This window comes from Nilaparvata lugens, chromosome 2 (genome assembly GCF_014356525.2).
Source record: "Nilaparvata lugens isolate BPH chromosome 2, ASM1435652v1, whole genome shotgun sequence".
Lineage (NCBI taxonomy): Eukaryota > Metazoa > Arthropoda > Insecta > Hemiptera > Delphacidae > Nilaparvata > Nilaparvata lugens.
Genome location: NC_052505.1, coordinates 13,753,791 through 13,771,134, shown reverse-complemented (window position 1 = coordinate 13,771,134; position 17,344 = coordinate 13,753,791). Strand labels below are relative to the sequence as shown.

Genomic DNA, 17,344 nt, shown 5'->3' with positions numbered 1-17,344 from the left:
ATAACAAACTGGTTCTAACATGCCAATATTATAAGAGCCTAGTAGCTCTTCTCAGGGCAACTAAACATATCGTCGACTTGAAAAAAATGACACCTCTTTTTTGTTTTTTATCGTCTCGACTATAACAACACCTCACTTTCCCTCCCCCTGATGCACCCACAATAAATTCAACTTTGGGAACGCCCCTGTCACTTCAATAATATATTTACTCAATTCTGTTCCAAATATACAACACTCTGTATAAAAATATATATACTAGGAACAGTATAGTAAGATTAACTTTTCACTTAAAAGTGACAGCGTCTCCACAATACAACATGGATGCTTTCTATTCAACAGATACTGACAGCCTGAAGTGTGAATCTCAGTCACTGTAGCCTTCTCTCTTTTCCAACCAAGACTCTTCATAAATATATCTATATAAAGAACAACAGGTCGCTTCACTTATAGCCAATAACCTTACCATCATCACCAATCCAATATAATAAAAATGGACTGGATTGCTTATATCGATAAAGTTATTTATTTTTCCATGCAACCGATTCTATATCCGTTTCTCTCTTCTTAATTCTGAATGCACTCTAAAAAAGAAAGTAGACGAAACAGAAAAGGAGAAGATAAATACAGGACGTGAAGTGATATATAACTGCTGATAGAATCTCGCATGATGTTTGAGTTTAGCTTGTTGTGGAACAAAACATGGACATAATTTATTGTAATCAATTAACAGTGTAGTAGACTACCTGTCCTACAGCTTCCAAAGATTCATTTCAAACGGTCAGCATTCGTCACTGCCTCCCATCCAATCAAAATTCACAGTGAATCCAACCACAGTATAGTGAAGTACAGTGCATTTTAGATATATTTTTCACCAGAGATGATTCAAGGTCTTTCGACCCAGTCTATTAATGTGTTGCTACCCTTCTCAATTGCAATGAGATTTATAATATTGATTTCAAGGTTTGATTCAGATTAGCCCTTGTTGGCAAAAACATTTGGGGCTCTCAGGTCCGGCAGTGGCGGATCCAAAGAGGGGTTAGTGGGGTTATAGCCCCCCTTGGGTATCCAATTTACACTAGATAAAATGGGTAATTTGTTTTGTCTAGATAAGTAATGCATTATGGAAACTTATTATAAGGTAGAATACCGTAACTAAAAATGTAAATACCGGCTTATTTTTAAAACTTAATCTCTTGCAAAACAGTAATATCGGTAATAAAAGTATTTTTGTACATGAAATAAAAATTTAATAGCTTTCAACGTTCAAATTCTTATGGTCAAAGGGTCAGGTATGATATTTTAATGCAAAAACGTTCTAATGGCTTCAAAATCATTTTATTTTTAGTCAATATTCTTCAGTCAAACCATATTCTTTTGCCTTTAAACTCTGGTCAATAAAGAGTTAAACATGTCTCATTTTACACTTAAATTTTTACAATTCCCCGGACCTTGCTGGGGGTATTTTATACCCCTCGGTGCTTTCACCCCCCCCCCCAACGCCTAGTCCCCCCCTTTGGCCTATCCTGGATCCGCCACTGGGTCGGGTTACTCGTACTGCCTTTTAAATTAATTAGTTGATTGATTAATTAATGTGTTCCTACCCTTTTTGAATTACGAGAATTATAAATAATTTTAAGGTTTGACTCAGATCAGTCCTTAGTTGGCTCCCAGGGGATTGGTTACAGGTACAGTCAATTAAATCTAACAGTGATCAACCGCTGACTAGAACCGTCCAGCATAGGTCGTAGTGACATTTAATCACGGTTAAATCTAACCGACTCACTTACCTGCAACCGGGAGATGAGACTTTGAAAGAATCTCGTTTTGTTTCATCAAAAATGATTTCGCAACGTTTTACGATGCAAGTAGTTGATCTACCTTTATACCTAACATTGATTATTAATAAGCTTGTGAAATTGGGGTCCTGTTGCACAAAAGGCTGTTAAATTTTAACTGTGTTCAAATGACAGTTGAATGCTACGAGAATCAATCAGAGGAGTGGAAGACGTCCTTAATCACAGTTGAAATTTAACAGACTTTTAAGCAACTGGGCCTTTAATTTTATAATTAATTTGTTTCAGGCAAATAAATAAATTCATTCTTTCATATTCTAAGACCATAAAATCACTTCACTTATATGGGCTAATTTTGTTCAAATTAATAGAAAAAATATAAAAACTTGTAGTACCCTTTATTAAAAACTTTAAAATGTTTTAACTGAGTTAAACTAAGTTTGACTAGTCTGAGTTGAACTCAACCAAGTTGAACTTAGTGAAAATATTTTAAAGTTTTTAATAAAGGGTACTACAAGTTTTTATATTGTTTTTACTTTCCTTGCCCTATTACCATAGGTAAGGAATGTATTGCTTTCCGAAAAAATTAAGGAACCCCAATTCCTAAATTTCTATACGTTTCAAGGTCCCCTGAGTCCAAAAAAGTGGTTTTTGGGTATAATTGGTGTGTGTGTGTGTGTGTGTGTGTGGTGTGTGTGTGTGTGTGTGTGTGTGTGTGTTGTGTGTGTGTGTGTATGAGTGTATGTGCGTCTGTGTACCCGATATCTCATCTCCCAATTAACGGAATGACTTGAAATTTGGAACTTAAGGTCCTTACAATATAAGGTTCCTACACGAACAATTTCGATCAAATGCAATTCAAGATGGTGTCTAAAATTGTGAAAATGTTGTCAAAAACAGGGTTTTTCACGACTTTCTCGAAAACGGCTCCAACGATTTTGATCAAAATCATGCCTAAAATAATAATTGATAAGCTCTATTAACTGCCACAAGTCCCATATCTGTAAGAATTTCAGAAGCTCCGCCCCATCTATGCAAAGTTTGATTTTAGATTCCCAATTATCAGGCTCCAGATACAATTTAAACAGAATATTTCAAGTGGAAAAGATTAAGCATGAAAATCTCCACAATTGATGTTCAGTAACATTTTCACCAAAAATTGAAAATAAGCTCGAAATTCGATAAAATGTGATTATTCAATTGCAAACTGTTGGCAACTGTTGATTCTATTAAATCATTTAATATGAAGAGATAGCAGACTCCGTGTGTCTGCAGCGCTATTGTCCTGTCACCAGCTGAATCAGATCTTTGTTTATAAGTAGACTTGAGATGCGAGTGAACACTAGCGTCAGGTGATCAATTTTCATAACGGCAAGGAAAGTTGTGTGAGTGTGCCACACCAGATTTTTATTAATAATCTCAGACTTTTGATCATTGGGATTTTCAGATGCACTTTTCTTTTGTATGTTTCAGGGTTTCGGCAATGAGGGGTGGGGCTTTGGGGGCAGCACTGGTGCTATTGGCGCTAGTCGGGGGCGGAGCCACGCTCAGTCGGACCAGAGCTGGAGGCGGCGATGATCTCTCTCTATGGATAGACGCTCAGCAGGTCAAGATGTACAGTGGTCAGTGCAACCTCAATCAATCAGTCTAATAACTTTTATTTTGCGAAAGCAATAATAGAATTAAATACAATAAATCCAGAACAGAAAAAAATACAAATTCGTTTAAATTAGGTACTAAGAATGATTGATTAAATAAAATCTTCATATCTCCCTGTCAAAATAAAAACACTACTAGATCAATTAAAATTATTTGTATGCAAGAAGGAGCAAATAAAATAAAAGTTTTTGTATAATGCTTCATTCAGACAGTCTTGATCTAATTTATGATCACCATTTGCAGTATTGTTATATCCATGAATATTTAAAATATTTCCTAGTTATCTAAGTGCTCTATTTTAATCATCATTGCATGTACTGCTATTTATAATGCTATTACATGCTATATATAAGCATAGAGGTCACTAATAAAATGTGAAACATCCAGTATCAGCAAAATCTATATCTATAATATAATAAAGGAAAGAATTGGCTTATTCAATTTAATAATTCAGAATTACACAACTTACAAAAAAGTACCTCAGGCATATAAGCCCAAAACGGTTCCAATTCTAATTTATACAACTAACAGTCCAAAAGTAGAGCTGTACAATTCATACAACATGTAGTGCCGGTGGCACAAAATAATTTAATATTACCATCCAAAATCCAAAACTATTTCAAGTTGCACAAAAGCTGGTTGAATTTTAATCGTGATCAATTTCGGAAGAACCAATCAGAAAAACCTTCTTTCGATGAAGCCTTCTCTGGTTGGTTCTCGTGAAATTAATCACGATAAAAATTCAACCAGTTTTGTGCAACTTGAAATAGTTTTGGATTTTGGATGTTAATATTGAATTATGTTCTGGATACAGTATCATAAATTTTGGATTACACAAAGCAACGGGAACCAGACAAATCGAAATTTCGCACTACAGAGATCCTGCCGATCAGCTGATTCTAGCGTATTTGAGATATCACCCATATGCATGACACCCCATCCAACCAATGATGACAGTTTTAAGTGACTCTTACTACAAGACACCTTATAAGCCGCAAATTGGAGATGAAAATCTATTAAGTGTGAATAATTTGTTACACGTGCGCTCTACCCTCTGTAACATGACCCTATTTTTGGTCACACTTATCATGCAGCGTTCCGATTCCATCATGTCCGATATTTTTGGTGGTAGGACAGATCATACGACGGACATCGCCGATCGCTGATCATGTGATCGGATCGGAGTGGGATCGGAAATCGGAAAGCTGCATGAAAGCTGCACAGTTGCTGCACTCACAGCAAAAGCATAACATCTCTCTCCCATCAGCTTGACTAGAATGGATCCATTTATTCCATTGCATTGAAACTTTATTTGAAATGGAAGGCATTCATAAAATTTTGAAATTTAAAAATGTAGGTAATTTATTTTTTCTTTAAATTTTTTAAACGATTGGGAAATTTTCTCAGAGCTAAACGGTGTGTTATCCGATTTTTACAGTTTTTTTTTCATAAATGATATATAATACGCCAAATAGTTTCTCACAAATCAAATTTTATACAATGATCGAGAGAGTCCAATGATCGAGTCCAAAACTATCACCCGGAATTTTATAAATAACAGATGATAAGCTTTCACTTTTTTGCAGTGAAGCTCTATACTGCACAACTTTCATGAATAGGCCTACCTATGAATGCATTTTTTTCTCTAGATTTATACTAGTAGTTCTGTGAACAGTGTAGACCTCGCGCTCAGTAAGTTACATTGACCTGTTGTTATGTTTTCTCAAAAATTAATAAATAATTTATCAAATTTAAAAAGTCTAGAAAAAATCCTAAATAAACATGGAGATTTCTATCCTATCGTACCGTGACGTGTCGTCCCGGAATGTGAGTGTGAGCGCTGATATCTAGTCTGGCTGCAACTGTCTACAACGTTGATGGAAAGATACATTTTCAAAATGTTCGATGTTTTTGAACGGGTAGTATTATTGACCGAGCGAAGTGAGGTCTAAGATTCAAGTCGACGGTTTGGCATTTCCCTTGTTTGTTTGAATGTTTATATGTTTTTATGTTGCGCATTTACGGCGAAACGCGGTAATAGATTTTCATGAGATTTGACAGGTATGTTCCTTCTTTAATTGCGCGTCGACGTATATACAAGGTTTTTTGGATATTTTGCATTTCAAGGATAATATAAAAGGAAAAAGGAGCCTCCCTCTTACGCCAATATTAGAGTTAAAATCAGACTACAGAATTATTCATCATAAATCAGCTGACAAGTGATTACACAGATGTGTGGAGAAGCCAGTCTATTGATGTACAGTATTTCCATAAGGTCTATAGTTTCAATCAGGTACCTGTGGATGAGAATACTGCGTGAGGTTTAGTGTTCACAGAACTACTAGTAGTCAACTGTCTACTAACGTTGATGGAAAGATACATTTTCAAGATGTTCGATATTTTTGAACGGGTAGTAGTATAGTCTACTAGACAGCTGATTTATGATGAATAATTTTAAAAATTCTGATTTTTACGGAAATATTGGTGTTCAAAGGAGACTCCTTCTCCTTTTGTTTTATCCTTAAAATGCAAAATTTCAAAAAACCGTTTATGAAAATCTATTACCGCGTTTCGCCGTAAATGCGCAACATATAAACATTTAAACATTAAGAGAAGTAATGCCAAACCGTAGACTTGAATCTTAGACCTCATCGGTCAATTAACTGAGAATTTCAAATTTGATGGTTGAAAAAGTAAATATAATACAAAAATGTTCCACCCAAATCACCATTAACCAATATTTTATAACCTTTAGGTAGAAGCTTAGAGTAGCTCTGGACTCTTTTTGTTTTTTGGTTACTAAAGTGAGTTATAGATTTCGTATATAAATTAATGGACGAATGAATAATTTTAGTAATTTTTCAGGTTTTGCGATGGAAATCTATGCAATAATGGACGGTAATGTACTTGAATACATTCTTGATCCGAACTTCGAGAGGTATCTGCCAATTATTCCATCTGAGGTTAGTAGGTTTCCCAACAATTATTAATAATTCTTATTATTCTTCTTTCAAGTGTCAATGTAAAGTTCATCAATTAGATAATTTTTATTTTTTATTAAATCAATAAGGTCCAGTTTCACAAAAGCCTATTAAATTTTGATCACGTTCGAATTGCCTCGAGAAGACTTCTCTGGTTGGTTCTCGTGGCATTAATTCGCAGTTAAAATTCAACAGGCCTTTGTGCAACCCAGCCCTGGTATTAGTGATTCATTACTATACTTTCGAAATATCCACGATTCTATCCATATCTTCTTTTCCAGGATATAAACTTAGGTTTAGGTAGATACTTGAAAGTACCTACTTGATTTATTTGAAGTGCTAAATAACTTGGGTTTTTCATTTCGGATGATGTCCACATGAGCCTCTTGCTTGCGCATGCGTGATGAGAAGTGAGAGAACGATTAGGTGATATGATCAAACGTCCATGCTTTCCGACGGGATTCGAACCCACGACCAGGTAGCGCTAGCAGACTGAAGAGTGCAATGCTTTAGTCATTTCAGCTATCATGGCCGGCTTAAATAATTATTCAATATTTTCTAGCCTTGCTTTTTAAAAATCACTGTACTGAATTATCCATTTGATATGTTAGAACTTAATAGCCTACCCAACATAGGCCTTCAATATTTGTATCATTTTTGTATTCTTGTCATCATATTTAGTACGGTAGATGTTTAAGGGATTCCACCCTCAGCATACTGTAGATAATCTATACCGTAACTTCTTCAGAATATTAAGTTATTGGAATTCATTGTTGATTTGAAAATAAATTTGTTATAGAATACATTCAAATACATAACAATTCATGAGCATATTAAGTCTTTTGAATTCTATTTGATTGATGATAGATAATTTTCAAGTTCCTCGTTAATTTACACTATTTTCCTCTGATAATTGCAGGTCGAATATGTGAATTTCACATGGAAATCCGGTATGAAGAAGAAATATTACTATAATTTTGATCGGTTACAATCGTTCGATGAAGCCATACTTGAACCACCAGTCATATCAATAAAAACAAAGGGAAAAGTCCCTAAAAGAGCCAAAGGTAATTTATAAATTTATTCACAATACTAACATTTTATTCATTTAGATGAAGATTAATATTGGAAACTTGTTTTTTGCTTCTATGCTGTTAGTCTTGTGCCAAGTCTGTACGCACCTCTATTGTGAAATCCACATTACCAGTATAGTTCTGAGACAGGGGCGCCATTTAGGGGGGGGGGCAGGGGGGGCCTAGGCCCCCCTAAGGATCAGATGAATAATGAAAATGCGGGTCTATCTACACGAATCCTTAGAGTCTCATACTGATTTAATAATTTTTTTAAACAGCAGTAGTATAATTCCTTCTACAGTATCAAGAAAGTAGCAAAATTGCCTTGAAAGTATGGGTACGGAGTAATAAAGAATATACTTTTCTCTGTGGTATAGTTGAAGCTTGAATATAGAATGGGTACAATTATTGATGAGGGCACAATAAGTGAGTACAGAGTTGGTGAGAATTAAGGGGACAGCTTAATGTTTCTTTGGCTTTCTAACTGAAAGTTATTTTCTAATTAGAATATGATCCCCAATGAAATTGTTGAAATTGTCATTGTAAAAGAAAAATTTATCTTTTTCCATGATTTTTAAGAAATCTGTTTCAGTGTCTAACTTTAGGGCCTCTCTGTAGGCCTATATTTCTAATAAATACTTCATGATTCATACTAATAATGTAGGCCTATATGCTTGTATTGATACTTCAACCACATTTGTATAAAACTGGAGAAAATGAAGCATATAATAACATCTTCGAATGTAACATTTATGGGGAAACCCAGGACCCTCTATCCTTTGAGCGTATTCCTTCCTCCCCCCTCATACCTCTTGGTTTTTGCCCCCCCCTAGCAGTTTGGTGAAATGGAGCCACTGTTCTGTGAACAGTAGACCTCGCGCAGTTATAAACCACAGCCTCCTCTGTCCATCAGAGTAAATTCTGTCCTGTCCTGTCGTGTCGGCAAGATATCGGTGTGAGAACGACTAATGGCTGTTTGGGTTGGTGTGTCAAAAATAAATCTCCTTCAAGACATACTAGCAACAGGAGGCCCGAGTTGAAAGCTGAGTAAGGTCGAGAGAGAATTATGCTATGTTACTTTCAGTCATCAATTGCATGCAACTAATAGTCTACACCAGGGCTCTCCAGCCTACGGCCCGCGGGCCACATCCGGCCCGCGGATGGATTTTGTCCGGCCCACCAAGAGTTATTGCAACAGATTTTTAAAAATATATATTTACACAAAGAATTCTACTTCCATTTTACAGTTCTCTCCCAGAAAAATACATTAAAAACATAAAAAAGCATGCTGAAGCTATGTTTTCTCTTTTTGGATCTCCCTGCAAGTGTGAGCAGACATTTTCAAAAATGAAGTTTGTTAAATCCAAATACAAAGTCAATTTTAATGATTGGAACCACTAAGTTTGATCCTAAATGGGCGGACATTTCGAGTGGAAAACAAATGCAATATTCTCACTAAAAATAAGTATTCTCTTTTAGCTTGGTAACTTTTTGTAAATTCGTGTATTGTCAAGTTGTCTTATTACTATATTTTGTTTAACTTGCTAAACTCATGCATTCTCAAGTTCTCTTATGACCTTTTTACACTCAATAAATTTGACTTTGTATTGAAATGAAATGAATTGGTTTGTTTCTTCCTGTGTTTTAATTAAACCTACTTGAAACTCCTCATATCATTTTAATGGAAATATAATAATTCACACCCCCCAAATCCCCCGTCGTTTGTGGCCCACAAGTCAAATTCCACGTACATCCTTGTTATTGGCCCTCTAAGCCTCCCTAGAATTAACAATGTGGCCCTTGGATGGAAAAGGTTGGAGACCCCTGGTCTACACAACAGCTGATTTTTTACTGAATTTTGGAACATAAACGCCCTTTACAATGGGATATCTTCTTATGCTATCTTTTCTCTATGGTCTACACAACAGCTGATTTTTTACTGAATTTTGGAACATAAACGCCCTTTACAATGGGATATATTCTTATGCTATCTTTTCTCTATGCTTTAAGTTGGTTATGTTATTTTTGCAGTGTTCAGCGTTCTGTTGCCGTGCTCGGGCAACAGTTCTGGAATAGCAGGGTTCAGCATTGGACTGCTCATTGAGAGTCGGAAGGGAAGACCGTTGCCTGGCACTCCACTCAGGCTAAGACTGCGAAAAGAGTGCACTGAAAGAGGTATGATTCACTGCAAACTGTCAGTATTCCTCATAGATTACTTTCTTTAGGTTAGCTTCAAGCTTCAGGTGAAGCTTCTCACTTGAAAAATCTGGTGTGGTACACTCACACAACTTTCCTTGCTCATATTTGAAACTACGATCAGACTTCTGTATATGTGTATAAATATAATTGTTTTCAGAGTACTTTTTCCTTCATGTAAATTGTGAAATTCGTCAAAACAGCTGCTCTACAGATGAAATATCTCGACTATGTGTTCTTTTTATGAACTGCTCTACCTACCTACCTCATGCACGAGAAGGAGGTTACTAAGTCCATTTCTCAAGGATGGGGTAGACCCCTCATTAGTTTCCCAGAAAGGAGACTCATCCCAGTTGATAGAGCTGATAAATAACTATACAGAGTATGAATTTGAAAAAAAATCGGTCAAGTTATTTTTGAGAAAATCGTGAAAAACATGGTTTTTAGTAATTATCCGCCATTTTTCTCAAGAATATTACGGAGCTCCTGCAATTTTCCCAGAAATACGACTCATGTCAGTTGATAGGGCTTATGAATAGCTATCCATGTTATAAAATTGAAGAAAATCGTTAGAGCCGTTTTCGAGAAAACCGTGAAAAACATGGTTTTTTAGTAATTTCCGCCATTTTGAATTCAATTTTATTGAATTTATTATTGTCGGATCCTCATGGTTTAAGGACTTTAAGTTTAAAATTTCAAGTCAATCGGTTGATTAGGAATGGAGTTATCGTGTTCACAGACATACACACACACACACACACACACACACACACACACACACACACACACACACACACACACCACACACACACACACCACACACACACACACACACACACACACACACACACACACACACACACACTCAAAATCATGTTTTTGGACTCAGGGGAATTTGAAACGTATAGAAAACTTGAAATTAGGGTACCTTAATTTTTTGGAAAGCAAGTATTCTCTTTTAGCTTGGTAACTTTTTGTAAATTCGTGTATTGTCAAGTTGTCTTATTACTATATTTTGTTTAACTTGCTAAACTCATGCATTCTCAAGTTCTCTTATGACCTTTTTACACTCAATAATTTGACTTTGTATTAAAATGAAATGAATTGGTTTGTTTCTTCCTGTGTTTTAATTAAACCTACTTAAAACTCCTCATATCATTTTAATGGAAATATAATGATTCACACCCCCCAATCCCCCGTCGTTTGTGGCCCACAAGTCAAATTCCACGTACCTCCTTGTTATTGGCCCTCTAAGCCTCCCTAGAATTAACAATGTGGCCCTTGGATGGAAAAGGTTGGAGACCCCTGGTCTACACAACAGCTGATTTTTTACTGAATTTTGGAACATAAACGCCCTTTACAATGGGATATCTTCTTATGCTATCTTTTCTCTATGGTCTACACAACAGCTGATTTTTTACTGAATTTTGGAACATAAACGCCCTTTACAATGGGATATATTCTTATGCTATCTTTTCTCTATGCTTTAAGTTGGTTATGTTATTTTTGCAGTGTTCAGCGTTCTGTTGCCGTGCTCGGGCAACAGTTCTGGAATAGCAGGGTTCAGCATTGGACTGCTCATTGAGAGTCGGAAGGGAAGACCGTTGCCTGGCACTCCACTCAGGCTAAGACTGCGAAAAGAGTGCACTGAAAGAGGTATAATTCACTGCATACTGTCAGCATTCATCATAGATTACTTTCTTCAGGTTAGCTTCAAGCTTCAGGTGAAGCTTCTCACTTAAAAAATCTGGTGTGGTACACTCACACAACTTTCCTTGATCATATTTGAAACTACGATCAGACTTCTGTATATGTGTATAAATATAATTGTTTTCAGAATACTTTTTCCTTTGTGTAAATTGTGAAATTCGATGATTTTTTTAAAAGTCGTCAAAACAGCTGTTCTACAGATGAAATATCTCGACTATGTGTACTTTTTATGAACTGAGCTACCTACCTACCTCATGCACGAGAAGGGGGCTACTAAGTCCATTTCTCAAGGATGTGGTAGACCCCTCATTAGTTTCCCAGAAAGGAGACTCATGCCAGTTGATAGAGCTGATAAATAACTACACACAGTATGAATTTGAAAAAAAATCGGTCAAGTTATTTTTGAGAAAATCGTGAAAAACATGGTTTTTAGTAATTATATCCGCCATTTTTCTCAAGAATATTACGGAGCTCCTGCAATTTTCCCAGAAATAAGACTCTTGTCAGTTGATAGGACTTATGAATAAATTTGAAGGAAATCGTTAGAGCCGTTTTCGAGAAAATCGTGAAAAACATGGTTTTTTTAGTAATTATCCGCCATTTTTCTCAAGAATATTACGGAGCTCCTGCAATTTTCCCAGAAATAAGACTCATGTCAGTTGATAGGGCTTATGAATAGCTATCCATGTTATAAATTTGAAGAAAATCGTTAGAGCCGTTTTCGAGAAAACCGTGAATAACATGGTTTTTTAGTGATTATCCGCCATTTTTCTTAAGAATATTACGGAGCTCCTGCAATTTTCCCAGAAATAAGACTCATGTCAGTTGATAGGGCTTATAGCTATCCATGGTATGAATTTGAAATAAATCGTTAGAGCCGTTTTCAAGAAAACCGTGAAAAACATGTTTTTTTAGAAACCTCCGCCATTTTGAATTCAGTTTCATTGAATTTCTTATTGTCGGATCCTCATGGTATAAGGACCTTAAGTTTAAAATTTCAAGTCAATCGGTTGATTAGGAATGGAGTTATCGTGTTCACAGACATACACACATACACACACACACACAGACCAACACCCAAAAATCATGTTTTCCTCCACCTACTGTCTAAAGTACTTACTTTACTCCCTGAAACCTAATACTAAAGTGTCACTTTTTCGCTCTCGGTAGTAAAAAACAGAAAAACTCCCTAGGGAGTAAAAGTAACTCCATTTAAATAACATGGGGAGCATCTCTATTTTGAAACTTACATTGTAATAGGTTAGAAGGTTCAAGCTCAGATGAGAAAGCATAATAGAGGTGTCTGTCATTGAGTCAACTGAATTCAATACCACAACCATAAATTTGATTAACTCATGAAACATATGTTTGTATGATAATTATTATATTCTTAATATTAGTAGACGATAAAAATTTATACAATTTTTAAAATATTTTATTCTATTCAAAATACCAGCCAACAAATATTTTTGATCTGCAATTCAAATCTGAACCGCGTGATCTGGAGTCAGCCATTTTGGTAGCTGCTCAGCTGATATAATTGTTACAACTTTTGCCGATAGATAGCGCAATCGGCAGTGCCAATCAGACGACCGGTTTTTAGGTTTTAGATTTAGGTTATGTTGTTAGGAATCATTGTCACCAATACGTAAGTTATTAGAATGATTTTATTTGCAGTTTCTATAAAAAAATGTAGATGGAGGAAAAATGTTGTGTACATCACGAGCGAAAAATACTTTTTCTCCCTCAGGAAAATTGCTGCCCTCAGCTTCGCCTCGGGCTTCAAACTTTTTCCCACAGGGAGAAAAAGTCATACTTTTCACTCTAGATATACAAATAACTATTTTGAACTCAGGGGACCTTGAAACGTATAGAAAACTTGAAATTAGGGTACCTTATTTTTTTTGGAAAGCAATACTTTCCTTACCTGTGGTAATAGGGCAAGGAAAGTAAAATGTGTATCACGCATCTTTCACCGTCAAGTTTCCCACTCGAAGTGAGAAACTCTCACTCAAGTCTCAATTTTCACTTCTCAAGTCTCATATGGAGTTTCAGTGACAGACGAACATTCCTATAGTGAGGTCCACGTTATAATGGAAGTGTTGAATTAGCAATGGTATTGTTATCCTTGTCTATCATTCAACAAAGCGGATAGCGCTATCTCTTTCTCGCTTTGCTCTGTTGCCAGATGTCTTTTAACAATGTAGAATTAATAATTAATTAACAAAATATTTCATCTTAATTATGAAAACTCATTATGAAATTATTGAAAAATATAATTTCTTGCTTAATAAAATCTTTTACTTTCCTTGCCCTATTACCATAGGTAAGGAAAGTATTGATTTCCGAAAAAAATTAAGGTACCCCAATTTGTAAATTTCCATACAATTCAAGTTCACCTGAGTCCAAAAAAGTGATTTTTGAGTATTGGTCTGTATGTGTGTATGTGTGTGTATGTGCGTCAGTGTACACGATATCTCATCTCCCAATTAACGGAATGACCTGAACCTCAGGTCCTTACAATATAAGGATCCGACACGAACAATTTCGATCAAATTCAATTAAAGATGGCGGCTAAAATAGCGAAAATGTTGTCAAAAACACGGTTTTTCGCGATATTCTCGAAAACGGCTACAACGATTTTGATTAAATTTATACCTAAAAATCGTGACGTCAGCATCAGATAGAAAACTTTTCTGTAGAGTTGGTTTACATTGTTTTCCATAGCAGATTGTGTCTATTTCAGCGGGAGCGCAGCTGGAGTTTACCATTTTAATGAATAATAATTTACATCCTTCTGAAATAGACACAATCTGAACGTTTTCTATCCGATGATGAGAGATCACGATTTGGAGATATGGCAGTAGATGTTGGCTTCATCGACTTTCAGTATGAATATACAATAGGCTGTGTCTATTCTATAACTGGTCTAAGGCTGATACAGGTTTATTGTTTATTGATAGAACAACTTTGCCGATCCTCTGTCTTGTCAATGCCTTCTATAGACGGTAGATGATACAGGTTTATTGATTAATAAAAACAATATAAAAATCTTGAAGTACCCTTTATTCTTTAAAAACTAGTTGTTGAACTATTTCAAAGTTTTCAAAAAAGTAAAGGGTACTTCAAGATTTTTATATTGTTTTACACTTTAGCCTCTTCAGAGGCTAGACTTCCCAGCGTGTCTATTCTATAACTGGTCCAAGGTATCAGCTACCGTCTATAGAAGGCATTGACAAGACAGAGGATCGGCAAAGTTGTTCTCCTATCTTCTCCTTCAACAACAACAAAGTTGTTCTTGTAATCCTTCACTGCTATTATAACGTGGACCTCACTAAAGACTGGCAACTAACGGTAGAACATGCATGCATGATACACATGTCATCATGGCTTCAAGAAAATTTTTTGACGTTAGGTTTTTGTGAAAAAATATTTATTATTAATGATTCGTGAATAACAATGAATGAATATTTTTATCACAGGTCCCGATCCGGAATGTGACAAGAAATGCTTGAACAACGGCTGGTGCAACCACGACAAAATGTGCCAGTGCCCCGATGGGTACATGGGCCAATACTGCCAGACGGCGCTCTGTTATCCACGCTGCATGAACAACGGCAGCTGCACGCAGCCGGGCGTCTGCAGCTGTCCGCCTGGCTTTCAGGGCCGGCACTGCGAGGGAGGTCAGTACTCGATTCATATTGAATAATGAATTATGAATTTATTGCCAAATACAAGAAATTCAGCTGGCAGTTATGGTTAAACGGGAAATAGTACTGTTATCACAGATTCAAAATTTAGTGTTTATTAAGGTATTGGTAAAATCGGAAATGTCGGCCCATTACCTTAACGTCAACCTTGTACAAGATATTTACAATAATAATAAAAAACCGAATAATTAACAGGGTTTACGAAAACTACTCAATAGATCAAGCCGGATTCAGACCAGGCTTCTCAACTGTTGATCAATTACAAGCCGCCAATCAGTTAATAGAGAAATGACAGGAGTATAAAATCCCTCTATATTTGGGATTTGTTTATTTTCATAAGGCTTTCGACAGTTTGAAACACGTCAAGATGTGGGAGTCATTGATGGAAGCTGGAGTGGAAAGAGAGTATATTGATATAATTGAGAGTTTATATGAAAATAGTGAGGTCTACGTGGAGCTGGAGAGATGAGGAAGAAGTAGGAAAGTGGAAAAAGGCGTCAAGCAAGGCTGTCCGCTATCACCAATAATATTCAACTGTTGTTAAGAGCATATTTTTCAGCAATTGCATTGGGAGAACAGAGGAATGCTGATAAATGGAGTCCAACTGAATAACTTGCGGTTTGCTGAGGATGTGATGTTGGTCGCTGGAAGTGCTGAGGAGATGACAGAAATGTTTAATGAATTGATAGAGGCCGGTGAAAGGATGGGCCTTCAATTGAATGTGAACAAAACGAGAGTGATGACAAATTTCAACAAGGAGGAAAGTAATGGTGACATGTGGTAATATAGAATACGTCGAGGAGTATAAATATTTAGGACAGCTTCTATCTTTTGATAACCGAACTGAGAAGGAGGTAAAACAAAGGATGGAGAAAATATTGGTCATTGAAAAAAATATTCAAAGGTGACTTCTCAAACAGCTTGAAATCAAAAGTCTTGAGGAAATGCATATACCTGACAAATTTATATGACGCACAGACCTGGTCATTAACATCGCAGCTAGATAGGAGACTTGAGACTACCCAGACGAAAATGTCGAGGAGCATACTTGGTCTACGGTTGAATCAGCGAGTCAGAAACACCCAGATTCTGCAGCAGGTGAGAATTAAATATCTTCAAAATGAAGCGCATCTCGTCAAATGGAAATGGGCAGGACACGTGACGAGGATGGCACCGGAACGCTGGGCAAAGATATGGACCGAATGGATTCCGCGCGACAGAAGAGGAACGAGAGAACACCCAGCCATTAGATGGAGGGACGCGATCGCTCAGCGTGTAGGAGATATGTGGCCGACAACAGCCACGGATCGGAGAAGGTGGCAAACAATCAAGGACAATTTGTAAATACAGTCGAACCTCTGTATAACGAAGTCGATTATCCCGAGAAAAAATTCGCTGCAGAGAGGTATTCGTTATTGAGAGTTTCTGTCAAGAAAACTGCCACGATCCTATGGATCTTATAATATCGTATCACGGCGGTAAATAAATGAATATGGTACATAGAACATATCATCGCGAACGTAGGTAGGGTACCTATTAGGCCAATATTAATATGGAAATTTGAAAATTCATGCTGTTTAAAAAAACATGTTTTTAAATATTTATAGAATGTAATAAGTAAGTACCAATTTATTTTCAGAAAGCTTGATTTGTACTATTAGTAGAGTACAAAGTACCTAGTACTTAGTACTAACTACTAAGTACTCTACAAAGTAATCAAAGTACATACTCTGTAGCAATATTTTTCAACTCTTTACACTACTATTAGATGGAACGCAAAATACGGTTATTCTGTCAATAACTTCACAATAAATACTACAAAAACGCAACATTCCTATTTTTTTAATGTTTTATATTTTCAAAAGTGAGTAATTTTCGGTTGAATTTTGCATTTGAATAAAAAATCATGTTCAATAAACGACTCACATCTATTCAAACAGTCAGACATGTCTGGTACACTATTTTTCAGTTTTTTTCAAGAATTTTAATCCTTGCCTGATAATTTTGAAAGCCTCTAGAACTTCTTGATCTGACGGATTCTTCTCCTCAGGTTCGTCACAGCTATCATCATCATAGTCAGTTCAAAGAATTTAAATCTGTGACAACAGCAAGAACGGGGAAGTCCAGTCGTTCACCTGCCTGGTCTACAATAATGACAAGTTCTTGGAATTCAATTTCCAGTAACTTGTATTAAATTTCCGCCATGTGTTTCACCCTCTATT

The 17,344-nt window shown here is 36.1% G+C and overlaps 1 protein-coding gene across 1 annotated transcript in view; it reads left to right on the top strand.

The window, feature by feature from the left end:
- Window positions 1–17,344, top strand: part of LOC111061332 (protein shifted) — a 74,169-nt gene that overhangs the window by 27,490 nt on the left and 29,335 nt on the right. The window contains exons 2-6 of the mRNA XM_039420594.1: window positions 3,267–3,415; window positions 6,318–6,415; window positions 7,353–7,500; window positions 9,538–9,681; window positions 14,895–15,095. Of these exons, the coding sequence (XP_039276528.1) occupies window positions 3,277–3,415; window positions 6,318–6,415; window positions 7,353–7,500; window positions 9,538–9,681; window positions 14,895–15,095 (730 nt within the window). The 5' untranslated portion in view covers window positions 3,267–3,276. The remainder of the gene's footprint in view (window positions 1–3,266; window positions 3,416–6,317; window positions 6,416–7,352; window positions 7,501–9,537; window positions 9,682–14,894; window positions 15,096–17,344) is intronic.